Source organism: Danio aesculapii, chromosome 8, assembly GCF_903798145.1.
Source record: "Danio aesculapii chromosome 8, fDanAes4.1, whole genome shotgun sequence".
Lineage (NCBI taxonomy): Eukaryota > Metazoa > Chordata > Actinopteri > Cypriniformes > Danionidae > Danio > Danio aesculapii.
In genome coordinates this window covers 23,608,868-23,635,879 of record NC_079442.1, presented here as the reverse complement: position 1 = coordinate 23,635,879, position 27,012 = coordinate 23,608,868, and the positions used below count along the sequence as shown (strand labels likewise).

The following is a 27,012-nucleotide window of genomic DNA, read 5'->3' as shown; positions in this document are numbered from 1 at the left end:
CTCCAGAACCAGAACCCATGATAATAGAGTCTGGAAGACTGACATCAGCGGAACGACAGAGGAGGCTGACCCGGGGTCTGTGTCTATACTGCGGTGTCAGTGGACACACCCGTATGGAGTGTCCCCTTCGTCCCATTCGGACTTCAGTGAGTGTATTCAGTACGAATATTGAACAATGTAAACCACTTACTACCACCGTACAAATAACTACTGCCTCTATTTCTCTCCTTGTCACAGCCCTCATCGACTCCGGGTCAGCAGGGAACTTCATCTCCCAATCCCTCTGTCGTCAACTCCACCTCCGTACTGAGGCGTCCTCGCATATATACCAGATACAACCGATAACCCAGTGCACTCGATCTTCGACCCGTATCCATCGACAATGCGAAGACATCCTTCTTCAAGTGGGGTTGTTACATCAAGAGAGGATTCAATTTCTGGTTCTGGAGGGTGCAAATATGGACATCATTCTAGGGCGCCCGTGGCTGGTGAAGCACGATCCCATCATCTCTTGGGGCACAGGAGAGATAAAGAAATGGGGATCTGGATGTACACCTGCCTGTTTTCCAAATCTCCCTCTTCAAGGTCGGAACCCCATTTCTTTGTTTGCAACATCGGTCGAGAGCCCTCCTGAGAAGCAGTCTATCCACATTCCTAAGGAGTACAGCTCCTTTCATGATGTCTTCTGCCCCAAGAGAGCTTCCCAGCTACCGCCGCATCGGCCATGGGACTGCGCGATCGACCTAGTTCCAGATGCCCAGTTGCCAAGAGGTAGGATCTACCCGCTCTCGCTTCCAGAGAATCAGGCAATGGAAGATTACATAAGGGAAGCTCTGAGTCAGGGGTACATACGTCACTCAAAATCACCAGCCGCCTCAAGCTTCTTCTTTGTGGCCAAGAAGGACGGAGGGCTGCGTCCATGCATCGACTACAGGGTCCTAAATAACGGTACAGTAAAATACCGATATCCCCTTCCTCTGGTACCAGCCGCTTTGGAACAGCTCCGAGAAGCTAAAGTCTTCACTAAATTGGACCTCCGCAGCGCGTATAATCTGATAAGAATACGTGAGGGGGACCAATGGAAGACAGCATTCGTGACCCCTACTGGCCACTATGAATATGAGGTCATGCCTTACGGTCTGGTCAACGCCCCCTCCGTATTCCAAAACTTCATTCATGAAGTCCTCCGGGAGTTTCTTCACCACTGTGTAATAGTGTACATAGATGACATCCTCATTTACTCCCGGAGTGAGGCCGAACATCGCCAACACGTTGCGGAGGTCCTACACACATTGAGAGAACATCACCTCTACCTCAAAGCGGAGAAATGCTCATTCCACCAGAAGTCGATTCATTTCTTGGGATACATCATTGACCAAACCGGTATACGTATGGATGGGAAGAAAATTGAGGCTGTTCTATCCTGGTCAGAACCCACTTCCATTAAGGAGCTCCAGAGGTTTCTTGGGTTTGCTAACTTTTATAGACGGTTTATCAAGGACTACAGCAGGATTACATCACCTCTCACTAATCTCCTCAAGGGTAAACCCAAAGGACTGGAGTGGACCAAAGAAGCAGCCGCAGCCTTCCGCCTTCTTAAGAAGGAGTTCACAAGGGCCCCACTCCTGACTCATCCTGACCCAAATCTTCCTTTCGTGGTGGAAGTGGACGCATCCACCACCGGCGTCGGGGCAGTATTATCTCAACATCATGATACACCGCCCCGACTGCATCCCTGTGCCTATTTCTCTCGGAAGTTGAGCCCGGCGGAGCAGAATTACAGCATAGGAGACAGGGAGCTTCTAGCAATCAAGCTAGCCTTGGAGGAGTGGCGTCACTGGTTGGAGGGAGCCAAACATCCGTTCCAGGTGATCACAGATCACAAAAACCTCCAATACATCAAAGAGGCCAAGAGACTATGTCCACGTCAAGCCAGATGGTCACTTTTCTTCTCACGTTTTGATTTCTCCATTTCCTATCGTCCAGGACCCAAGAATCTAAGAGCAGACGCTCTCTCTCGTTTACACGAGCATCACGATCATGAAGAACTCCCAACGAAGATTCTTCCCGAACACATCTCCATTTGTCCGATCACCTGGAACGCTCCTCCAGTCGTTGCCACTCCGGAAGCCCCTGCTCCGCCGGGATGCCCTCCTCATCGGCAGTTCATACCACCTGAACACCGGGTAGATCTGATCCACTCCTTACATACCTCGCTAGGCACTGGACATCCAGGGATCAACAATACTCTCTCGCTAGTATCCCAACGATTCTGGTGGCCAAACATGGCAAGGGATGTGAGGCAATATGTTCAGGGCTGTAAGGACTGTGCCCAATCCAAGAGCCCACGTCATCTACCCGCTGGAAAGCTCCATCCCTTGCCGATTCCGAACCGTCCCTGGTCACACCTAGGAGTGGACTTTATCACTGACCTCCCTTCGTCAGAAGGTAATACCTGTATTCTAGTCATAGTAGATAGATTCTCAAAGTTTGTCAAACTAATCCCTCTGAAAGGTCTTCCCACAGCCTTTGAAACTGCCGACAATATCTTTAATCAAGTCTTCAGGTCATTTGGTATTCCAGAAGATATTGTGTCGGACAGAGGTCCACAGTTCATCTCACGTCTATGGAAAGCCTTCTTCAAGCTCCTAGGTGTGGCCGTCAGCCTCTCTTCTGGATATCATCCCCAAACCAACGGGCAGACAGAGAGGAAGATTCAGGAGGTGGGACGGTTCCTGAGGACCTTCTGCAGTGGTCACCAGAACTCCTGGAGCCAGTATTTGGGCTGGGCAGAATATGCCCAAAATTCACTGCGGCAACCCTCCACCGGACTCACGCCATTCCAGTGCGTCCTGGGCTTCCAACCACCGCTCTTTCCCTGGGATGGCGAACCATCTGATGTCCCCGCAGTGGATCACTGGTTCCGGGAGAGCGAGAGAGTCTGGGACGAGGCTCATCAACATCTGCAGAGGGCAGTCCGTCGAAGCAAGGTAACCGCCGATAGGAGAAGGTCTGAAGAACCCAGATACACACCCGGACAAAAGGTGTGGCTATCCACCCGGGACATACGCATGCGACTGCCCTCTCGCAAGTTAAGTCCCCGATTTGTTGGTCCCTTCACCATCGTGGAACAGGTTAACCCCGTCACCTACAAACTACAATTACCCTCTCACTACCGTATTCACCCTACATTCCACGTATCACTCCTGAAACCCTATCACGATCCTGTTCTTCCCTCCACAGAGCCTGACCACGAAGAGGAACCCCCTCCTCCACTGCTCCTAGAAGAAGGAGCCGTCTACGCAGTGAAGGAGATCTTGCGTTCCCGACGTCGTGGTGGCCAGTTGGAGTACCTGGTGGACTGGGAAGGGTACGGCCCCGAAGAAAGGACATGGGTTCCCAGAGCTGATATTCTCGATCCTAGTCTCATGGTGGAGTTTCATGAGAGCCACCCTGAGTTCCCAGCGCCTAGAGGCAGAGGGAGACCACCACGGCGTCGGAGGTGTCGGCCCTCAGGAGCGGGCCCTGGGGAGGGGGGTACTGTCACGGATTGGTCAGGCTCTCACGATCCCCACTCACGAAGATCACCATCACCTGACTTCTAATGAGCACACAGCTGCATCACATTCACGAGCACCAGATAAAAGCACAGCACTCCAGTCGCTCATTGTCCGGGCTCGTCTCGACGAAAGCGGACAACTGAGCGACCACTCAGCGTAGTCATCCTCAGCTAAAACAAACGATTTACTTACCTGTTCTCTTTGTATTCCTCCTAGTCTTCCTGGTCCTCCCGAATCGTCCTGTCTTCCAGTCCTTCCAAGTCTGTGTCATCCTCTGTCAGCTGTATCTGGTGTGTGCTGTCCATCCTCGTGTATTCCTGTTACCCAGCCACGGAGGAAAAGACCCCAACATCATTCCTGATCCTCCTGGCTATCCTTCATGTGCTCCTTGTTGTCATTTAATAAACACCCTAACGTTTCCTTACCTCTGTCTCCTGTCCGCTTCATAACAATATCAAAAGTAAAAATGGAATTTTCTGCGGTAGGAGAAGCTGCATCAATCTTTTCTTTATTTAATAAACTACTTGCACCTCAGAAGACACACGTCGACACGCAATGAACACGCGGTGGCATTTGAAGGCATCAGATGCAGAGCACAGACGCTCTTGACAGTTTTGGAGGTAATTAATAATACAATAACAATAATACTGAAATGGTTAAAGTGTTTTAGAATGACCAAAACAACATTTCATATGTTTTACAGTGTGCTCGGCCTGCTGGTTTGTCTAATCGCACACATTTTTATCATCACATCTTCTCTCATAATAAAATCATATGACCTTTTTTGTTGCGCATTCTGGAATTTGTTCAGTAAAAGTGCTTCCATCGCAGTTTATGCGCATCTTTTCTTATCAAATAAAAAGTTTATCCCACTCAGTTATGCGCATACATTTTTTATACACATTTTCAAAATTGATGCGCATCTTAGCATTTCCGTCAACCAATTTTTATGCACGTCTCCAAAATGCGCATGAAAATAGGTGCCTGGAAACATAGCTGATAAACAGTCAATCTATGAATAATTAAAATAAATAAACAAAACAATCAATGTCCAATTTCGGGCCCTAGCCAGATGAAAATTCCACTTTAAAACTGCTTGAAAAAAGTGGCACACCTCTCCCTTAACAAAGTGTGTCTTTCTGTGCATGCATGACTTCATAAACTGCTTTAAGAGTTAAAGAGATGTATTTTTGTTACCCCAGGGAAGAGAGAAAGAAAGTCTGAAATGTGAGCGCGCCTATGTATGTGTGTTTTCGTGACTCTTGTGAACTTTCGGGAAAGGAGAGTGGGCAGAGCAGAATTTGACTCTCGGGCTGCAAACTGCCATTGTTAACTTGGATACCACACATAGCAGTTTTACGGCCCAGATTGCCTGCTTCATTCCCGGCACAGCCAGGTCTTTGTGCGCCTGCAAGACACTGCAATCAGCCCCCTCTCTCAGCCAAACTCGTAAAGTACGCGCAAACACACACACTCGCAAACCCCCGTCTCGCACACGCTGATTGTGTATACGGTAAATGTAGTATTTCAGTATGTTCTCCTAAACATGGTGCGCTCAGAACTAAATTGGTGTCAAACAGTTAACAGTGGGATGTTGGCGACACAACAATGACAGCTGCTTTTACAATGACAGACATGCTAACTGCTCTCAAGCTCTCTGTCTGAACTTGAGAAGGTCTTATTATACTGTATTATCTGTCAACTGATCCTTTTCACTTTCTTAATACGCATTCCTGAAGTTCATGCGCAATAAAAATAAACGCTTGTCTTTGTAATCGCTCATCAAAAACTTTATTTCAGACTTGCCACATGCTATAAGGCAGAAAGCTGCTGCCATATGCACAATTTAAGAGCAGGTTTATTGTTTCTGATGTGTTCATGCACACTTTACACAACTAACAGGAGACTTTTCACGTCAATTAAAGGTCATTATCTTTACCAACTGTTATTACGATCTCTAAATTCCTCATTTTCAGTAACATTCGATAAACAAAGCAATTCAAGAGTTGGCTGTTGATAGAATGTCAACAAATAATGGTAAGAAATAGGGTGCAGTTCTTTTCACACTTAGATGAACAGTAGAAAAATCGGATGAGATGGTAGTTGGAGACTTGGGATTTCATTATCTGTTGATAACTGTAACTCTTTCCCTACTGAGTTTGTCACATCGACAAAAAAAAATAATAATAATTACTTGAAAGAGTGGGGAAAAAAAGGGGGACCAGCATAACACTACCTGGCAAAAGTCTTGCAGTCAGTGCCAGTTGTAAGAGCAACAAATAATAACTTGACTTCTAGTTGATCATTTGGAAAAGTGGCAGAAGGTAGATTTTTCTGATGAATTATCTGTTGAACTGCATCTCAATCATCACAAATACTGCAGAAGACCTATCAGAACCCGCGTGGACCCAAGATTCTCACAGAAATCAATTTTGGTAAAGGAAAAATCATGGTTTGGGGTTACATTCAGTATGGGGTGTGCAAGACATCTTAAGAGTGGAAACATCAACAGCTTGAGGTGTCATTTGTGCTGTTCGTTACATTACAAACCACAGGACAGGGTAAATTCTTCAGCAGGATAGCGCTCCTTCTCATACTTCAGTCTCCACATCAAAGTTCCTGAAAGCAAAGAAGGTAAAGGTGCTCCAGGATTGGCCCGCCCAGTCACCAGACATGAACATTATTGAGCATGTCTGGGGTAAGATGAAGAAGGAGGCATTGAAGATGAATCTAAAGAATCTTGATGAACTCTGGGAGTCCTGCAAGAAGGCTTTCTTTGCCATTCCAGATGACTTTATTAATAAGTTATGTAAGTCATTGCTGAGATGTATGGATGCAGTCATCCAAGCTCATGGGAGTCATACACAATGTTAATTCTTTTTTCTTTTAAAATTATTTCTGTTAAGTGGCAAGACAAAAGTTACAAGCAAAGTCAGACCTCACTGTCCTAATTAAATAGTTAAAAATCAAGGTATGGTCATATTTTATTTCGCTAAAATAAGTGTAATCCAGAAGCCTTTGTCTTTCATTTAAGCCACTTCTGATGCCAAATGATCAACTAGAAGTCAAGTTATTATTTCTTGTTCCTAAAACTTGGATAGGCGACAAGACTTTTGTCAGGTGGTGTAGAACTTGTGCTTTAGTTATATTCATTACACACACATTACAAACAGTAAGAAATGATGGACTAAAACACTCACAACCCCACTCTTTAAACATGCATACTCAACTCCTCTGAGTGGTAAAATAACTAGACAAAAAGTATAGTGGGCAACTTGTAGAGTCTATTAAAGTTATCTATTATAATTGTGCCAACAGCATTTCGTCATCCATATTATTCCATCATCTACCCAAACCTTTCAATTCCTAAATACTTCTGTCTAGTATTAAAGATGATATTTATTGGTTCCAACAATGTTTTGGAAGAAAGTCGTACAGGTTTAGAACAACATAAGTGTGCTAGCTATCTTGTTTCTACAAAATGTTTAAAATATTGCAAGTATCCTTTGAAATAATAATATCAAAATATAATAAATTTAGCTCACAAAAACTAAAATACAGTAAATAAAGCAAGCAATTTATAAATTCTTAAATATTAACAAACATGGGAGATGCAGTGGCGCAGTAGATAGTGCTGTCGCCTTACAGCAAGAAGGTCGCTGGTTCGAGCCTCGGCTGGGTCAGTTGGCATTTCTGTGTGAAGTTTGCATGTTCTCCCTGCGTTCACGTGGGTTTCCTCCGGGTGCTCCGGTTTCCTCCACACTCCAAACACATGCGCAATAGGTAAATTGGGTAGGCTAAATTGACCGTAGTGTATGTGTGTGAATGAGTCTGTATGGGTGTTTCCCAGAGATGGGTTGCGGCTGGAAGGGCATCTGCTGCGTAAAACATGTGCTGGATAAGTTGGCATTTTTATTGAGAAGTTAGAATTGTAGTAAGCAAATGTGCCTTTAGTTATCACCAAAGCATTCCAAAAATTCTTGCTGCTTTAATTTTTGGTAAGACTTTATTTTGATGGCCCTATTGCACATTTTGTTGACTAAAAGTTGCATTGCAACTACATGCCAATTAATTCTTATTTGAGTATTAGTAGACTATCTGCTTATTATCTGTTGATTCAGCTCCTTCAACAGACGTTTAACTGACTATAAGAAACTTTGGAAGTACATGTCAACTTACACTCACCCTAACCCCAACCTAGTCTACTTATATTCTAATGAGAATTTGTTGGCATGTAGATAAAATGTAACTTAAATTCAACAAAATGTGTTAAAAGGAACATCAAAATAAAGTGATACCCAATTTTTTTAGTTGAATCAAATGACCTTTTCTAATTATCACAACTTACATCAATCAAACTGACTAAAAATATTAAGTTACAATTTGTAAAACTTTAAAGAATAGCTGAAACACGATTAACATATTAAAATAAGTTAAAGCCACACAAAAATATTTGTTGTCTTGACGTTTTGTCATTTAATTTTTTACAGTGTGGACCACTTGTTAGACCAATTGCAAATGTGCATACTTTACACAAGTGGGACAAGTTGCTTCATCTAAATGAAAACTTTGTTTTTGACAGTTTAAAAGACATACTGAAGTAAAATTCTGATTTTTCTAAAGTTATGTTTTGCTGTAAGAAAGTTTTGGTTTGGTACGAGAATTTATGTCTTTGTTAGCAGAAACTAGCTAGTCAACAGAAACATGCATAATCAAACGCAAGAGAAAAAGGTGCCAGATGCTGAAATATTCAGAACTTTTGAATGTTTTGTAATTATAATAGATTAACAATGTTGCAAAAAACTACAAAACATTTAAGAAAAGTCAAGGTACTAGAGTTAATGTATATGGCTTTTATTTTAATAAAGTTATTCATTTACAAAATGTAAAAATGACTGCCTCTGTAGTTCTATAGTGTTAAACAAACTGGCCAGTAAGTCTTGATCAGCTGATTTACGAGTGCTATGTGGATTACTGTAATGGACTCCACACTGGCCTTCCTAAAAAGACAGTCAGACAGACCCAGAACGCTGCCGCCAGGATTTTGACCAGAACCAGAAAATCAGAGCACATCACACCTGTCTTCAGGTTTTTACACTGGCTCCCAGCTACATTCAGAATAGATTTTAAAGTATTATTACTTGTCTATAAATCACTAAATGGTCTAACAAATCCCTCAGATCATAAAGATCAAGTGCTCCCCCGCTGCTGAAATCAGCTTCCAGAAATGATCAGATGTGCTCCAACATTAGGCACATTCAAATCAAGACTGAAAACAAATCTGTTTAGCTGTGCCTTTACTGAATAAGCAATGTGCTACATCCTACAGATCGCACTTTTATGTCTTTCTTTTTTCTTTTTTTTAACACATTTAATCATTTTTTTATCATTTTTAATTCTTTCAATAATTTTTATTTTTTTGTTTTCTTTTATTCTTGTTTATGTAAAGCAATTTGAATTACCATTGTGTATGAAATGTGCTATATAAATAATCTTGCCTTGCCTATGTATTGCAAGAGATTTGTAGTGATCACACTGAACTGAGCTAAACTTAACTGAACTTAAACACTAAAAACTGAACTACACTGTTCCAATTTACTATGACCTTTTACGTGAAGCTGCTTTGACACAATCTACATTGTAAAAGCGCTATACAAATAAAGGTGAATTGAATTGAATTGAATTGATCGACTTGTGCGATGCTGCAGTACAGTATACAGCTCCATGGCATTTAGGATGTTGCCTTAGAAGCCACCATCCTTTGTAGGTAACAGTGTGCATGCTCTAGTTCTCTAAAACCAGCTTAAATCAGCCAATATGAATCCTGAAGTCTTGAACCACGGCTATTGTTACACAGTCTCACCCCAGTTAATGATCCAAAAGCTTCTTTGCTTTTCTCAACCAAAGGTAAAGTCAGGATTTGATCTGCCGAGCGCATCCGTTCAGCAACAACCCACAGCAAGCAGAGTCGCGGGAGGTCATGAGATTCCGATTCCCCCAGCCTTAAACCCACCTCAAAATGCAGATATAGCGACTTATTATGCTCACCCAAATGCTTGCAGTCTTAAAAATAGCACAATGAAAAAGAGAGCTCCGTTCCCATCTCATCCCTCCCTTTTTATATGCGTATGTGGCTGTGATTGTTTATTGTGGGATTCGACTATTTCCTGCCATTATTTATTTAGAGGAACGCTCAAGAAGAACATGTTTTTAAAGTCAAAGCAACGGCTTCAAACGGGGAGAAATAACTCAAGGACTATATCCAAGAGTAAAACCGTTCCAGTGCTGATTTTGGCAGCCACGTGTCATTAGATCCAATGGCGGCGTCAATGAAAATGGAGTCGTATGTCAGTCTGCTTGGCGGATGAGGCTAAATCAAGCACAAAACTGAGACTAACTGCGCTGGAAAGGAAAGAAATGAACGTTTGAACGCATTTCTTAGAGGCGTAGACAAGATGGATGAACGGAAAGGCTTCTGTGGTCTTCGTCGGTTGTTATAAAACACAATTCTTAACATAAAGGAAGATCAGAAGAGCAGATTCCACACACACTAGCTAGAAACATGATATCTTCGCAAGTGAATCAGCTTTCAAATTCTACATTCTACAACTAACTGGCAGAAAAAGAAAGAAAAAAAAGACATTTATGGCTTCGTATTAGTCATCAGTGGTTTATTGCTTGTGGCAACCCAGTTTAGAAATGCTCGAGAGGTTAAATGGATCTTAAAGCAGGAGGGAAGCTGCTTCATTCACGCTATGTGTCAGTGCTAGAGAGATATATGCATGTGCTCTATGTTCTATTGCTCAAGAGGAAACGGATTAAAAAACGGTTGGTTCTGGTTGACAGGCATGAGTGGTAGCACCAATACGTCTTTTGCGTGTTGTGTAACAAGCCTGCTTTTATTCCTTTTGCATAATCATAGAGTATTTAATCTGGCTTGAATAAGCAAACGTCTGAAAATAGATCTCGTCGTCTTCTTACCTCTGGCATTTCAGGTGTATCTAACCAGTCTGAAAAGATGGTTTCAAGTGTGATGCCCCGGCTGAAAGAGAAAAATGATACGTTCGGTAATTATTGAAGTAGATCAAGGACTTTGGCTTTCCTTTCATGTGCTTTAAAATCAAGAAAATCCTTCAAATTATAAGCAACCTTAACAAGACGTCTACATGAAATGTGCATAACTATCTGGGTTGGGCAAAGTTCAGAAATTAGGTTTTGGATCGCTTTCAATTTATGAGCTGGCAGATGAATCGGATTGGTCTCAGGATGATGAATTGGAATGGCAGAAAGAGGAATTATTGAGATGCACGGTAGCTCAGTGGTTAGCACTGTCACATCACAGAAAGAAGGTCTCTGGTTCGAGTGCTGGCTGCACCAGTTGGCATTTCTGTGTGGTGTTTGCATGTTCTCTCTGTGTTGGTGTGGGTTTCCTCTGGGTGCTCTGGTTTCCCCCACAGTCCAAAGACATGCTTTAAAGGTGAATTTCGTAAACAAAATTGGACTTAGTGCATTAATGCGAGAGTGTATGGGTGTTTCCCAGTACTGGGCTGATAGGCCGGAATAGTTAACATTCATTCCACTGTGGCAACCCCTGAAAAATAAGGGAATATAAGCCGAATATAATTTGCTTTCAATTTACCCACCCTCAAGCCTTTAATTGTGTCTTTTTTCGAGCATTAAAGAAGATTTTAGCTAAAACCATTATTAGATTTTGGTTAAAACCAACGTATTTGATGATACATAAAATGCTAGTTAAAGGCAACTGGCACATTGAGAGTCAAAAACACGTGGTTGGTCTTTGCAAGAAACTGAAAATTATTCCCAAGTTTTGGATCCCAAACATCTCTAGGGGTTCCTTTTTGTTTTTTGTTTTTGTTTTTGTTTTTTGTGTTTTGTGTTTTGTGTTTTGTGTTTGGTTTGGTTTGGTTTGGTTTGGTTAGGTTAGGTTTGGTTACTTTTGGTTTGGTTGCTGGTTGCCAGTAGGCATTTCTCCCTGTGTTCGCCTGGAAGGGCATCCACCGCATTAAAACATTTGCCGGAATAGTTAATGCTTCATTCCGCTGTGGCGACCGCTAATAAATAAGGGACTAAGCCAAAGGAAAATTAATGAATGAATTTTTGTTTTGTTTTATTTTTTGGGTGCTGGTTTGAGTCTCGGGTGTGCCAGCAGGCATTTCTCACCGTGTTCGTGTGGGTTTCCTCTGGGTGCTTTGGTTTCCCCCACAGTCCAAAGATATGCTCTATTCACCTTATTCTTGACATACGACCGGGTGCAGCCAGTGGAATCTTTTTGTCTTGAGACTTCCGGGTCTGATTAACTTCCATTCATTTTTAGACGTTAAAAACAGCTCGTTCTGCTGCTTGATGTTGCAAACTGATATTTTCTTATTATATAATTCTATTTTTTATGTATAGTCATGAACACACTTGTTTGTAGAGCAAGTAGTTTGACCATTTTCTTCCGTTTATTATTCCTAGTCATTTCTACCATAGGTGACTGAATCGCTAGTTCTAAAACAAATCGCAAAAAATGAGCACACTTCCGCATTAAAGAATAAGGTCAACACGTGAATTGGATTAACTAAATTGGCAGTAGTGTCTGTCCGTGTGTGTGAATGCGAGATAGTATAGGTGTTTCCCAGTACTGGGTTGCGGTTGGAAAGGCAGTCGCTGCTTAAAACATATGGTGGAATAGTTAGCGGTTCATTCCGCTGTGGCGACCCTTGATAAATAAGTCACTAAGCTAAAGTAAAATGAATGCATGTTTTGTTTTGTTTTGTGGAAATATAACATTAGTTTTTGGCTTGTAGAATGTATTAATAACATCATTTTAACATCTTTAAGCTAAATTATGGTACATTTATTTGATAATACATATTACTTTCAACTTAATATTTATATTAATTTTTAACTTTTTAAATAAAGACTGTGTGATATTTTTCTATTGTGGAAATTCCTTAATATTACTTCTGACTTTAGAAATCTTCCTGCTGTAGCAGTCTTTAAAACTCAGTTTAATCTGTATCTGTCCATTCTCCCTGCTACGACTGTATGATCTTCATTTCCTCTTTCCTCTCCTGTTTCGTCCTGTTGCTCTTTTGGTTTCTTGTAGTCTCCATTTTCTCATTAAGGCCTACCCACTGGCTGATGATTGATTGAATTACATTAAACTGAAAGGTAAGGGCGTTCAATATTTGTGTCTGCTGCTCAGAAGTGTAAACATTGATGGCGGCACAACTCTGGAACGGCAGATTGATGTGGTGAAACAATCACAGATGGGCCTCCTCATGTCAGATCAAAGACAAATCAATGCCTCCTACACCACCTCTCAGTTGAGGAAGTCCACGGCAGATCCTGTTAATGTGTGTCTGACTCCAATATCTGTGTTTCTCCTTTTTAACTTTACATTCAATTTCGCTATTGAAGATTAACTTGCATTTTTGCCTTTGTCGGGCTAAAAAGTGGACAGCGAAATCCCATAGGGTTGAAAAACTGAGCCATATATATGGTATAGGATTAGTTCGGGGCTAATTTGACTTAGGATAGTAAATTACTTCATAGCAACCACCCCAGACACTCTAGCAACCAAACACAAACATGGCAGCAACCAACCACAACACCTTCATCAAGGGGACTGCAGTGTGGGTGGTGGATTCATGCAGGCATATTATAGTTAGTAAAAGTTCAACTGAAACCATCCAACTAAAATCTGTTTTGTTACTTAAAAATGAACAAAAACTGTAATATGTAAAAAAAAATTCCAGCTAGTTACCAAAATTTGTTTTATTATAATTTAATTTAAATTAAAAGTCCAATAAAAAGTCATAAATCTATATCATAAAATCCATATTACAAACCCTAATAACACACCTTAGTTACTAAACCTGGAAATTTAGAATCAAAACATTCATTCATTCATTCATTTTCTTTTCAGCTTAGTGCCTTATTCATCAGGGGTTGCTACAGTGGAATGAACTGCCAACTTATCCAGCACATGTTTTATGCAGCGAATGCCCTTCCAGCTGCAACCCAGTACTGGGAAACACCCATACACACTCAAGCAGAGACATACACCATGGGCAATTTAGTTTATTCAATTCACCTATACCACATGTCTTTGGACTGTGGGGAAACCAGAGCATCCGGATGAAACCCACACGAGCACGGGGAGAACATGCAACCTCCACACAGAAATGCCAACTGGCCCAGTCGGGACTCAAACCAGCGAGCCTCTTGTTGTGAGGCAACAATGCTAACCACTAAGCCTCCATGTCGCCCAGAATTAAAACAGATGATTGAATAATAAACAAAGTATTTAAAAGTGATTAAATACTATAAAATTTTAAAGATAATAAAAAAAGAAAATAATTAAAAACTAGTTTCATTTATACTAAAATATCACTGATTTATAGTGAATGTGCTTTCCATTTTCTCCAATTACCAAATTCAGTTTACTATAAACCATTTTGAGGGATGTAAACAATAACAATGGTTCCAACATATTTCCTGTTTTACATTTTGAATTTCCATAGCTCCGGGAATTTAAAATGCTTGAGATATTGATCAATAATGTTATGATAGCTTTTTTAATGTGAAAATATGATTGGATTGCCTTTTCTACAGTTATGAAATAGTTTGACAATAAACAAAATGTTCATGGGCCAATAACATCATCACAGTGAAATGGTCTATAGTTAAATGAATTAAAGTACAATATAATAATACAACTAGGGCTGGACAATATTGCAAAGAAAAATGATATCACGTTATCATGATTTATATCATTCGATATCAATAATTATTGAATACTGTTAACAATCCATTTAGGAATATTAGGATTTTTTTTATTTAACCACTTTATTTTAATTGACCAACATTACTAATGCAAATAGTTAAATAGTCAAAAACAAAAATATTTAAACAAAATATCTTATCTCTTTATAAAAAATAAACATTTTATAAGTGTTAAAGAGACTTTTAAACTTGATAAATAAAATGTTACGAAGTTTGTGCAATGATAAAGTGTGAACGCTGAACAACGAAAGCAAACTTTAAGGTAGATCAACATCTGTAAGGTGTGAATAATAATAATAATAAAGTAAACCTCAAACTCTGTAAACACAAATTATGATAATCAATCCTGAGCTTTTAGGTAAAGGAACCAACCATCATTATTCAAATATACATACTGCAACATTACAAACTCTGTAAAAAAGTTGAATGACTATATTACCCCTATGCTAAAAAATCTTTCAGATGGGGAGCTAGTGGCTGGGATGCACAAGAAAAGAAACCAAAAAGCCACTCTGACGACATCCTTTTAACTGAAAATGCTTCATTCTATTTCAACTATGGAAGTTAGCAAACAGGATATTGAAATGACCATAATGAGGAAATTATCCAATTATCAGTGCTTACTAACTTTTTTCCTATGCCGTTAATATGACAGGTCTCTTACAAAAATCACCAAGGTAACCACCATTTCCTCTAAAATACCAGCTGTTACTACAGTTTTTACCCTGTTATTGTGTTAGCAACTATACTGTCATCACGACAACACATGAAACAAGAAGTCATTATGAAAGTTCTATGAACATATTCACAGTATTGAAACATATTTATATTTTATCATTAATTTGCATTTATGGTATTATGCCAGTACTATGCTGTGAATGTTAAAAGAATACTAAGTGATAGATGGAGCATTAATGCATCATGCTTTCAGAAGTGAAGTTATTAATTGAACTAATCATGACCAGAACTGTTCTTACATGCACTATTAAGTGTACTTCACAGGTTCTTTTGATTAGCATTCATGCTTCATTAAATCAGTCGCAGCATGCATTTGAGTGTTTTCTTGTCGAATGAAAAGTGTTGCTTTTATTCTGCAACAACATGCCGAAGCACGACAGCCCTTTTATTTAGTAATCACAGTCCGGTGAGCTTAGTGATTTGCTCTGACACCGAGGGCTTTTCCGCCTCTGATGCTGAGATGGAAATTTCCATTCTTTTCCTTTGTCATCGCCTAAATGTGCTCAACTGCTGTGTCGAAAGGCCACAAGTGTTGGAGATGCACCGTTCCTGTCTGAGACAGTCCATTAGTTGATTATATGTGCTTTGGATTTGTGTGTGTGTGTCTGTGTTTGTGTGTGTGTGTCTGGACGTTAACAAGATTGATTTGGAGTGAGTACTGAATAACTTCAGTCACAGCCAGAGGTAAAAAAAATACTTTGAGGGAATAGAAGAAAAGCAAATGTGTGCCTTATTGTGATCATGCTGTGCACCAATCAGAGCTGAATAAAAAAAAATTAATTCAATTTCAGTTGATTATCAGTTTTAACTAAGTTTAAAATAAGAAAAATGTAAATAAATATGCCAAAAAAACAACAACAAAAAAAAAAACAATAGCACAGGCTCATTGTGAATACGTACCCCCGTATATACATTTCTGGAGAGCACAAATTATGTAACCATAGGTACGTATGGCTGCATTTTGTCTTTCAAACGAACACTAGAGGCTCAACGCATACGTCTGTAGACTTAAGACGCAGAGAGGAGTTGACCTCGCGGTCAACAGGGTTTGAGTCTGGCGAAGAACGGTTCAAGAAAGCAGATAAAACAAGAACAAAAAATAAATAAATAAAATAAAGAATTATATTATTAATTATTAAAGATATTATTAATATCTGAAAACGTGGTAAAAATCAGGCGGCTTTTCTTTTTTTTTTGGATTGTTTTGAAAACACTGTTGGTTGGGTTTAGGGAAGGAGAAGGAAGGGGGATCGGTCAGTCGCTTAATCCATCAGTCAGTCAGTCATTCGGTCAGTTGATAGCAGTCTCTGGTGGATTTACGTGAGAACAGCAGACACGAATGGTACTCGCGAGAGAAATTTAAGATCTGAAAAAGTGTACACAGCGGCCTCTGGTGGATTTGCAAGAACAAAAACTGCAAAAAAACGTACCTCCTAGGAAATATTTTGCGCTCTCCAGAAATGTATAGAGGGGTATGTATCCATACTGTGCCTAAGTTGAAAAAAAAATCATTCAAAAGGCATAGTTAGTTCTGCAAATATACATTTAATGATAACAAAGATTATAGAATACAGAAGACATGTCACTCGTATAGTTTTGAATGGGGAAAAGTGTCACGGTCATTATATAGCAAATGAAGCCCCGCCTACTAGTACAGGAGCCAATCAGCGATCGCTATAGACTGACATTTCTCTGTTGGAAAAGCTGGGACCAGACGTGTGTTTTTACGTGTGTTTTTAGTTTGGTGGTCAGCAAACACACTTGAATCTCAGCAAATACTTGCTTTACAGACATAAGGAATATATCCAAATAAACCTTGAAATATGTTCTTTTAAATAAACCAAGTGCACTTGAAAACAAAGATTCTTTGTAATCTGTATGAAACGAATGCGAGGTACAGTCCTGTCAAACGCACATCACATGACAGCAACTACTCAAATGCCCACAAACTTGTAAACAAAGAGTCGCTGTCATTTCTGGAAGAGATTCACTATCAAGACCAAGTTGTGAATTACTTCAGAAAAGCAGCTCGATCTGACGAATCATTATTCAGAGGATGACAAAGTGTAGAAATGCATAAATAAGGTTGGTGTCGTGATTTGCTTTCTTTTGAGCGCGCATGCGCATTAGCAACCTGAAAATATGCAGATTTTGTTTGATTCAGACGTTTAGAAACAAAACTTATGAGATATGTTGTTTAATTTTATTGGTGATTGCAAATATGTAATGTAATCATAAGCTTGGCAAACAGTTTTGGAGAATTTGATGTTTCCCCATTCAGATATAATGCCCGAGCATACTGCCCAAGAGGCGTTTCAAAGATGGCCGCCAAGTGAATTGACTTGCCTTAAAGGAACTTTCATAATAATTAAATTCTAAATAACAATTATGAATGTATTTTCATTAATATCGTATTAATAGCTAATTATTGCAGACACAGCATATTACTTTTAATACAATCTTTGTTCTCATTATGCTATATGATTGATGATGTTTTACAGCATCAAACAATAAAAGTATAATAAAGCTGTTTTTTTCTCTTTCCCATACATTATGTTTATGTGTACCGTTTACTTTTTTGTTCTGATTAAAAACTAAATGCTGTTTCTAGCCAACAATCATTAATACAGATTTGTTTTATTACTAATTTACTATTATTAACATTAATAAAACTCAGTTTGTCAATATCCAAATCAAGGTGTGACACACAGATCTAGTATTCTGACAAATATCTAATTCTATATCTAAATTCAAGATGTACATAACTATATCAATAATAACTCAGCAAGCTAGCATAAGACCTGACATTCATTTGGACCCTGCACTTCTATCATTCACTGGCACATCAGAGCTACGCTAGACTTCTAACCGACCACAAAGCACAAAAATATTATGGAGGGTAAAGAAGACTCTTCATATTTCATTTATATTATGCATCCTTGGGCAGTTTTAATGACAACATTGTGTCAACACTTAAATCGTGAGACTAGAAGGAAATTAAATATTTGATAAAACGATGGGTAAGAAATGCAGTGGAAAACCTATTTGAGGAAGATCTGGAGATGAAAGATCTCTGCAGGGTCTGGTTTAGCTAAATACTTCAGAATCTACAGGCAAATTCCCCAGTACTAATAAAGATAATGGTAGAGCTGCTGAATAGTTCAGCGAGCCATTAAATAGCTGGTGTTTTTCGACACTGTTCACTCATACCTGCTCATTGCTGGAAATGTGTCCAGAAGCATCTGCAGAAAATCCTACAGGAGACGGAATACAGTATGAATATGCATGAACATCAAAGCTGCAAACAGAGCATGCAATGCTTAAAAATACTGAAATATTAATATATTGCTTTATTTCTCCACTTGTATCTTACTAATAAAACACCTGCCAATAGAGAACAACAGTTCTTGAGTTCTGGAACTACTTTTTTTCATATGGAAACTGATTTTTATTTACTATTTATGCAGTGGTGCTGTAAAACAATGACATATGGCTTTGTTGTAATTTATTTAAGTTTGTCTTGTGTTTTAGTTGTGATAATACAAATTAATTAAAATTGTCAAGTTGAGCAACTGTATTCTCCATGCAGCACTAAAATGACATTATAAGGGCATTAATGGAAGCATTAAAAATGTTCTTTGGAATAGTAACTAAAATTTAACAAAATTACTTTTAACAGTAATGCATTACTTTTTGGTGTAAGTAATCGATAAAGTAATTAAGTTTTTGAATGAAGTACAGGTGAAGTCAGAATTATTAGCCCCCCTTTGATTTTTTTTTCTTTTTTAAATCTTTCCTAAATGATGTTTAACAGAGCAAGGAAATTTTCACAGTATGTCTGATAATATTTTTTCTTCTGGAGAAAGTCTTATTTGTTTTATTTTGGCTAGGATAAAAGCAGTTTTTAATTTTTTAAAACCCATTTTAGGGTCAAAATAATTAGCCCCTTTAAGCTATTTTTCCCCATAGTCTACAGAACAAACCATCGTTATACAATAACCTGCCTAATTACTCAAACCTGCCTAGTTAACCTAATTAACCTAGTTAATCCTTTAAATGTCGCTTTAAGCTGTATAGAAGTGTCTTGAAAAATATCTAGTCAAATATTATTTACTGTCATCATGGCAAAGATCAAATAAATCAGTTATTAGAGATGAGTTATTAAAACTATTATGTTTATCACTGTTAAACAGAAATTAGGGAAAAAAATAAACAGGGGGCTAATAATTCTGACTTCAACTGTAAGTAGTAACTGTAACTAGTTACTATTTTTCAGTAACTAGCACAACACTGATGGTGAATGTTAATTTTGGACCTTTCCAGCTGTAAATCTCAAATGAAGGCAAATTATTATCAAAAATATATCAACTTTAATTACTTCAACTCGTCACACCTAAATGAATTAAACTGTTTTAATTACTACAAACGAAGGAAAATGTTTAGGTATAACAATAAATTAAGCTTTTTCAACTACTAAAAACTCATAAAAAGTAAAAAAAAAAAAAAAAAAAAGGTTTAAACAAAGATCCTATAAGTAAGTTTTTGAAGCATAAAAATACCATAATATGTTTGCAGATATTTGAAAAAAAAACAAATGCTATGAAAACATACTTGTTGACAATCTGGCAACCTGAGTTTTTTATCGAATGAGGAGGGGCCGGAGAAAAAAAAACCCTCTCCATTGTTTTGAATTTGGAGTGCAATATGTCAATCCTGCTAATCTATAATCTAACGTTTTCACTTTTTACAGCCTACATTCTTAACAGGCTGAAAGAATGAAAATGAAACTGAAACAGTGTCCAAAACATGCACACTCCATCCAGCAGCAACATTTGCATTCAGATTAAATGAACAGATCCCTCCAATGCAGGGCATGTTCACCTGAGACAGAATGAGCTGCCCGTGAAATTTTCCAACAAACACTTTGAAGAAGTGCAGGAACTTCTCCTCGCCGACTTGATCAGCCAGAAACTTCAAGAGGAAATAGCCCTGGGAAAAAAGACAGAGAGCCAGATCTACACCAGCCAAATCTCCCAGATGCCCCAGAAGACGCTGCACTTTGAGCTTTCAAACGTACCTTCAGATAGTGCACCTGCATGAAGGGTTTTTCTGGGTTGAGGGCATGCTTCACAACTGACGCACCGGACTCGCTCACTTCCCCTGTGTTCTCTTTATTGGGCCTGTGTGCAAATATACAAACATATGCAAACACACACACAGCACATCAATCATACTGTGGTCTGATAAGGCAAAGTGCTGCATCTACAGGAATACACTTACATCAGCATACATTAGGAGCTGCTAACAGTTTGCTAAGTGTATAAACAATTGCATTCATGAAAGCATTAAGTCCTTGATTGCTTCTCTGTCTAGAGCACCATAGATTACAGTAATGCTGTGTTTTTATGGCTCTTTGTTACGTAAGTGCACATTTAGATCAGTGTATAATTCAAGTCACGAGACACAGGTCAGGGATTTTTTTTAAAGTAAAGACACATAAGCATGCTTTTACTTCTGTTATTATTGCTGTGTTATTAGCTTCTACATAACGGTTCAAAGAAGTCAATCCTGAGCATCTTTAGCCATAAAATTGCAGGTTACATTTTGCCTATTTGCTTTGTCAGTGAAAACAGTTTCATCACAAACCAACAAGAAATCAGTATTCCATTTATTCAATTTAAGTAGCTACTAACATACTATTAGAGTTTGGACAGTTGCACTGCAGAATGAATCAGAGTTTTTGAACAAATCGAGTGAATTTCATGACACACTGATTGTGACTACATCTGAATAAACATACTTTATACTGTAAGTTTGAAGGAAAGTATAGTAGATTTGAATTTACAGTATTCATAAAACATTAGATGCCTTGAAGAGTTGCCAGGTCCACATATTATAAGCAACATTCATTAAGCATTTTGGAGCTATCAAGATTATGGAGTTAATAATGTAGGCAAGTGCAGGTCAAAATATAAAGCATTTCGGTTTACGTTTAACATTGGCTTGTTCTAATATGTTGTCGTGTTTTCACGTCTGCATGGTTTCCGCTACATTCATTCTTCCATGGCGGGGCGCCAAACCAAAATTCATCCCGCCACGGCTACATTACAGCTTCTCATTCAAAACATTCAACCGTTTTTTTAAATAGCGGGTTATAATCGCACCAAAACATATTAAAAGGTAAGTGAATTATAACAGCGCAAACTTTTCTGTAATCGTAGTACTGCTGTGCGTTAATTGTTTAACCCTTAAAGGTGACACGACACTTTCAGTTAAGATGAACACAGTTTCCATAATTATATTTTATTTATAGATAAAGGTCTATGGCTCTGCATACAATGACTTTATCTTGCTGGAGTTCATAACCGTTTAATTTCAGGACGCATTAATGCTGCTCTGTAGGTCTATTAGAGACATTCACAAATATTGCTAGCAAATTTAATAAATGTTGGAGACATACTTGTTACATAACCGCACTAAATCGCACTTCAGCAGCGTTTATTTGAGAGCGCACAAGAAAATCTGCACGAAACAGGAAATTGGTCGAGCACAGAGATTTGCATGCTCGTATTACATGAATGCGATCTCGACTTGTAATACTGCGCTCATGACATCTGTCAATGAAATAATGCCACAGGTAGTTGGTAGATCTGTGTAAAAGACCCAGCAGAGAAAATCCTTGAGGAAACACTGCACCTGCCTTATTTAGTTGGGTTAAATTGCACTAGAGTTTGTTTTCCCTCTTGGAGCAATTAGTTTGGGCAGGTGTGAATTTAGCAATCGCACTCGAGTGCGCACCAAAAGTGGAGGTCTCGGTATGCTTTCAAACGAACCCTGGAGTGGTTCGTTTGTGGTCAGAACATAATCCAAACTAAAACAGACCCAACCGCAAAAAGTACTGGGCCTTTATGGACTAATCCAGCTGCCGTAGTCCGATGCACTGTGCATTATGGGGTTTGGAGGGAAAATACTTGTTGACAGCGCTTTATCAACAGTTTTAAACAGAGAGAGAGAGAGAGAGAAGAGAGAGAGAGAGAGAGAGAGAGAGAGAGCGAGAGAGAGAGAGAGAGAGAGCGAGAGAGAGAGAGAGAGAGCGAGAGAGAGAGAGAGAGAGAGAGAGAGAGAGAAACATTACCTGATGGATCGTTGGTAATATTTCCTGAAGTGACTTGCAATGCGCCTTCGCCATTTGCAATGCTTTAAAATGTTGCTTTCCAGACGCAGCCGCGCTTCATTCTCAAAATGTATAGATTGTCTAAAGTGATGTATACAAACTATATAGTATACTATGACCAGGGATACAATCAGCCAGCGCTCTCTATAGTAAAAAACAACATTTTGAGTCTGTCTGTGTGTTTAGTTGTAGGAGTTCCATTGTGATTTTCCCGCACATAGATTCTGACCAATCGAAAAAGCAGAAAATACGTTCAATAACATATGGCCAATGAGTGATGTGGATTTTGTCACATGACTGCATTTTGGTTTTTTTCACCTGGTTCTGACTAAAATGGCATAAAAATGCTACAATGTATCATTTATTGCCCTTGGTCCGGACCAAATGAACCGAACTACAGATGTGAAAGCACCCTGGCAGTACTAATGAGTCAAGACAATGTGCCTTAAAATTCTATATTCAGCATCATGCAAAAAAGCGATAGACACCTGTAATACACATTTAAATACACCATTAGCTTAATCCAGCTGGCAACTGCATTCAACAAGTGAAGTTCCCAAACAATTCTGTATAAACAAATCACAAAAGTCAGTTAAAGAAGTGTGAGGTTTGACTAATTTGTGTTGCCAGAACTAGCTAAAAAATAAGCTAATAAGAAACCAAAAACAAGAGCAAATACCACAACCTCTACTTTAATAAAATATTAATGTAATTGCATTATGAGAAAAGCACAGAAAATGCCACATAATAATGTGAACTTCAAGAGCACATGAAGCAGCTATTAAGCAGCTTTAAATATACAACGTACAATCTGACTCTGCAGATGACAGATGTAGCTAATACCACACAGACATGGACACCATAGTATCAAAAACACTGTAAACTGCACCTACTGTACCAACTAAATAAAGGGCATAACAAAATCTTAGATGAGTATTATAATAAGAGGACATGGCAAGAGAGTGTTTTGTGAAGCATATAAACATCAAACATGTCAACTCTGTCGAAGGTGGTTTATTAAAAATTGCATAATGACATGGCATAATGACGATTTGTTTGCCACACTAATATTGGTAGCAACCATGAGGTAACTTTAAAGGGTTTACAAGGTCAAAATAGTCCTAGAATGTGGTTCACATCTTTAAATTGCTGAAATGAATGAGTACTGAAGTGAACTGACTAACATATTCAGCTCCAGTGTATGCACACCCTTTGTACTATAACCTAAGTTGCTAAATCTCTACTATTGATGAACTGACAACCATTAATCTGAATGACAAATAGAGACTCTTCAGTCCATATGCACCAGACAGTTTTGTATAAACACTCCACGTTTCTGGAAAAATCATTTTGCAACACTTAGTGTGCTTTACGAAGGTGAGTGGGCTTGACAAACCACCTGTAGGCAACACTCTTTTCCTCTCCATGTTCACCAGACACCTTTTTATAAGCACCCTTTTCTCCTTTGAAAACATTGTGCAATTCGGAGTATGCTCCACACAGGTGAGTGGGCTTGACAAACCACCTGTAGGACCTTTCTTAGGGAAGAAAGGTGATTTATGTGACTTTAAGTGTGGCAAGGTTGTTGGTGCCAGAAGGGCTGGTATGAGTATTTCAAAAACTGCTGATCTACTGGGATTTTCATGCACAACCATCTCTAGGGTTTACAGAGAATGGTCCGAAAAAGAGAAAGAACTGAGCAGCAAATGCCTTGTTGATGCCAGAGAAGAATGGCCAGACTGGTTCCAGCTGATAGAAAGGCAACAGTAACTCAAATAACCAAATAAAGTATGCAGAAGAGCATCTCTGAACTCACAACATGCCCAACCTTGAGGCGAATGGGCTACAGCAGCAAAAGACCACACTAGGTGCCACTCCAGTCAGCTAAGAACAGTAAACTGAGGCTACAATTCGCACAGGCTTGGAAAGTGTTGCCTGGTCTGATGAGTCTCGATTTCTGCTGCAACATTCGTATGGTAGTGTCAGAAAGTATAGATCCATCCTGCCTTGTATCAACAGTTCAGGCTGGTGGTGGTGGTGTAATGGTGAGGGGGATTTTTTCTTGGCACACTTTGGGCCCATTAGTACCAATGGAGCATCGTGTCAACGCCACAGCCTGCCTGAGTATTGTTGCTGACCATCTCTATTCCTTTATGACCACAGTGCACCCATCCTCTGAAGGCTATTTCCAGCAGGATAATGCACCATATCATAAAGCATGAATCATCTCAGACTGGCTTCTTGAACATGACAATGAGTTCACTGTACTTAAATGGCCTCCACAGTCACCAGACCTCAGTCCAATAGAGTACCTTTGGGATGTGGTGGATCGGGAGATTCACATCATGGATGTGCCGCCGAAAAATCTGCAGCAATTGCGTGATGCTATCATGTCAATATGGGCCATAATCTCTGAGGAATATTTCCAGTACCTTGTTGAATCTAGGCCATGAAATTTAAGGCAGTCAATCCTAAAGGCAAAAGCGGGTCCAACCCAGTACTAGTAAGGTGTACTTAATAAAGTAGCCGGTGAGTGTATATACTGCAACTCTCTCAAGTCACTTTAAATTAAGTAAATGTAAATGTAACAGGCAAGACACTTAAAACATAATAACATGAACTGGCAAATTTAGATAATTTATGAAAAGGGATTAGGAAACTTTATATATATTTTTAAGCATTGTAAAGGTTACATTATCACAACAGACCGATAAAGTGTTTCCTTCCTATGGCCAAAGGTACTGTACAGTAGCTTGCTGAAAACAAAAAAAGAGCTTTGAGTGCTGGCCATCTCTGCGTGTGATGACAACCTCGGTTAAAAACTATTGATCTTCTTTGGGAGATTAACTGGTCTTGCCAATAAAAGGCTCTTGTAAAGATTTGGTCGATACTCAGGCGCCGCTAACACAGACAACAGCTATTTTTTTAGGTTTTTTTTTTCTTGCAGACAAAGGGCCATGAAACTATACGTGTGCAGTGATTTTTCTAGCCATCATAACCTGCTTTTGTTTGTTCCTTTGTGTCACAGATTTGATCGTGATAAACCACAGTGAGATTGATCACGCTCTAATGCTTATCTCTGTAAGCATGTGCCCTCAATGCAGGTCTATGCAGTCAAATTCCACAGAGAAATAAAGCAAGATCTGGGAAGAGGGACAGATGCTTTCCCATATATGGAGATTGAGTTCAGATACAGTTTCTCTCTGATAGTTCCTACCAGCAAAGCTTATTCATGAAAAAAAAACTGTGACAGAGCTGGATCTTAACATTTCCAGAAGAAAATGACAGTGGTGACTGCCTGTGCAAACTAGTCATTATAATCCTGAAGCGTTGCTATGTGGTTGCTAAGGTGTTATGGATGCATGTCTCTGTAATATTCTGAACCCTACATATAGATTCAGCCTCTTATCCAATGAAGTATACAGGTTTTTTACACGTCATTGTTCACCTCTGAAAATGTATATCATGGGTGTTAAATAAGTGTGACTTGTTCATAAATATTGCTTAATAAGTGTGGAATTATGTATTTATTAGGAAAAGACATAGCTAAAGTAGTTCAAGGCAGGTCTTGAGTGCATTATAGTTATATATAGTTACATTATAACAATATTATTACACCAAATAATTCATTCTTAATTTGCAGCCAACATGTCAACTTACGCTAACCCTAACACCAACTCCAACCTAACAGTCTAATTATAATCTAATGAGAATTAGTTGGCATGTAGATGCAATGTAACTTCAATTCAACAAACAGACCATAAATATATATAATATATAATAAATAGGCCAACTGCCAACGGCTTATTGAGTTATTATTAAAGCAGTCTAGATCAGGGGTACTCAAAGGTCCACATCTGAATCTTCATCAATGTCAAAAGTCCAAAAAAAAAATTGGTCATAACTAAACTTGTTTTTAATAAACATGGCCATATGTATATGTGAATCTCTGTCCAATCATCTTTAAAAACTAACATTGTCTTCATAATTTTTGCTTTTCTGGAAACTGATATCCTCACCCATTCAAATGCTCACTGTGCTGAAAAGTGTCACCCGAAGTTATACACTGACTGAATGCCATGACAACAGCATCACAGGAAAACTAAATATCATCTTCAGTTGGAACCATCGCCAAAACGTAACAAGACTAAGTAAACCAAAAGTTCAATGTGTGTTTGTTAAAATAGTAAATCCACACTTGAGTAAATCCACACTCAATCCTTCACACAATTACTGCTCTTAAATATATAGTGGAGGTGGGTCTGGACTGAATTCTCTCTGGACTCTTCGAACTTTGAGAAGTCTTGCTTTTTGCACATACATGTCTCTTCCATACAAATGCAAACACATGCAATACAAACATGCACTTAATGATGAAACTTTCGAAAAATACAAGCTACATGACATTTCTCACAAATGAGGAAATGATGACTGTTCTTGAAGCAAATAAACATACAGTTTCATTATTAGCAGTGACGTTGCTTCTGCTGAATGCTGTTGAGAGACTCAAAGATTCCAGAATTTGATTCACACTTCTCTCTCATTCTCTAAAAAACATCAGTCAAAACTAAATTTGGCTGCTATTAATGACTCAAGGTTCTATTACTGGCTTTAAAATGACACTTTCCGTGTTCGTGTGGGTTTCCTCTGGGTGCTCTGGTTTCCTTCACAGTCCAAAGACATGTGGTACAGGTGAATTGAATAAGCTAAATTAGCCATAGTGTACGTGAGTGTGTGCAAGAGTGT

At 39.0% G+C, this 27,012-nt stretch overlaps 1 protein-coding gene across 1 annotated transcript in view; it reads right to left on the bottom strand.

Annotated features, from left to right (window-relative positions):
• The window catches only part of aopep (aminopeptidase O (putative)), a 158,188-nt gene that overhangs the window by 85,212 nt on the left and 45,964 nt on the right, over window positions 1-27,012 (bottom strand). Inside the window, exons 8-11 of the mRNA XM_056463452.1 lie at window positions 20,170-20,272; window positions 19,974-20,081; window positions 18,303-18,346; window positions 10,542-10,602 (exon numbers count right to left, since the gene is read on the bottom strand). Coding sequence (XP_056319427.1) covers window positions 10,542-10,602; window positions 18,303-18,346; window positions 19,974-20,081; window positions 20,170-20,272 — 316 coding nt within the window. The remainder of the gene's footprint in view (window positions 1-10,541; window positions 10,603-18,302; window positions 18,347-19,973; window positions 20,082-20,169; window positions 20,273-27,012) is intronic.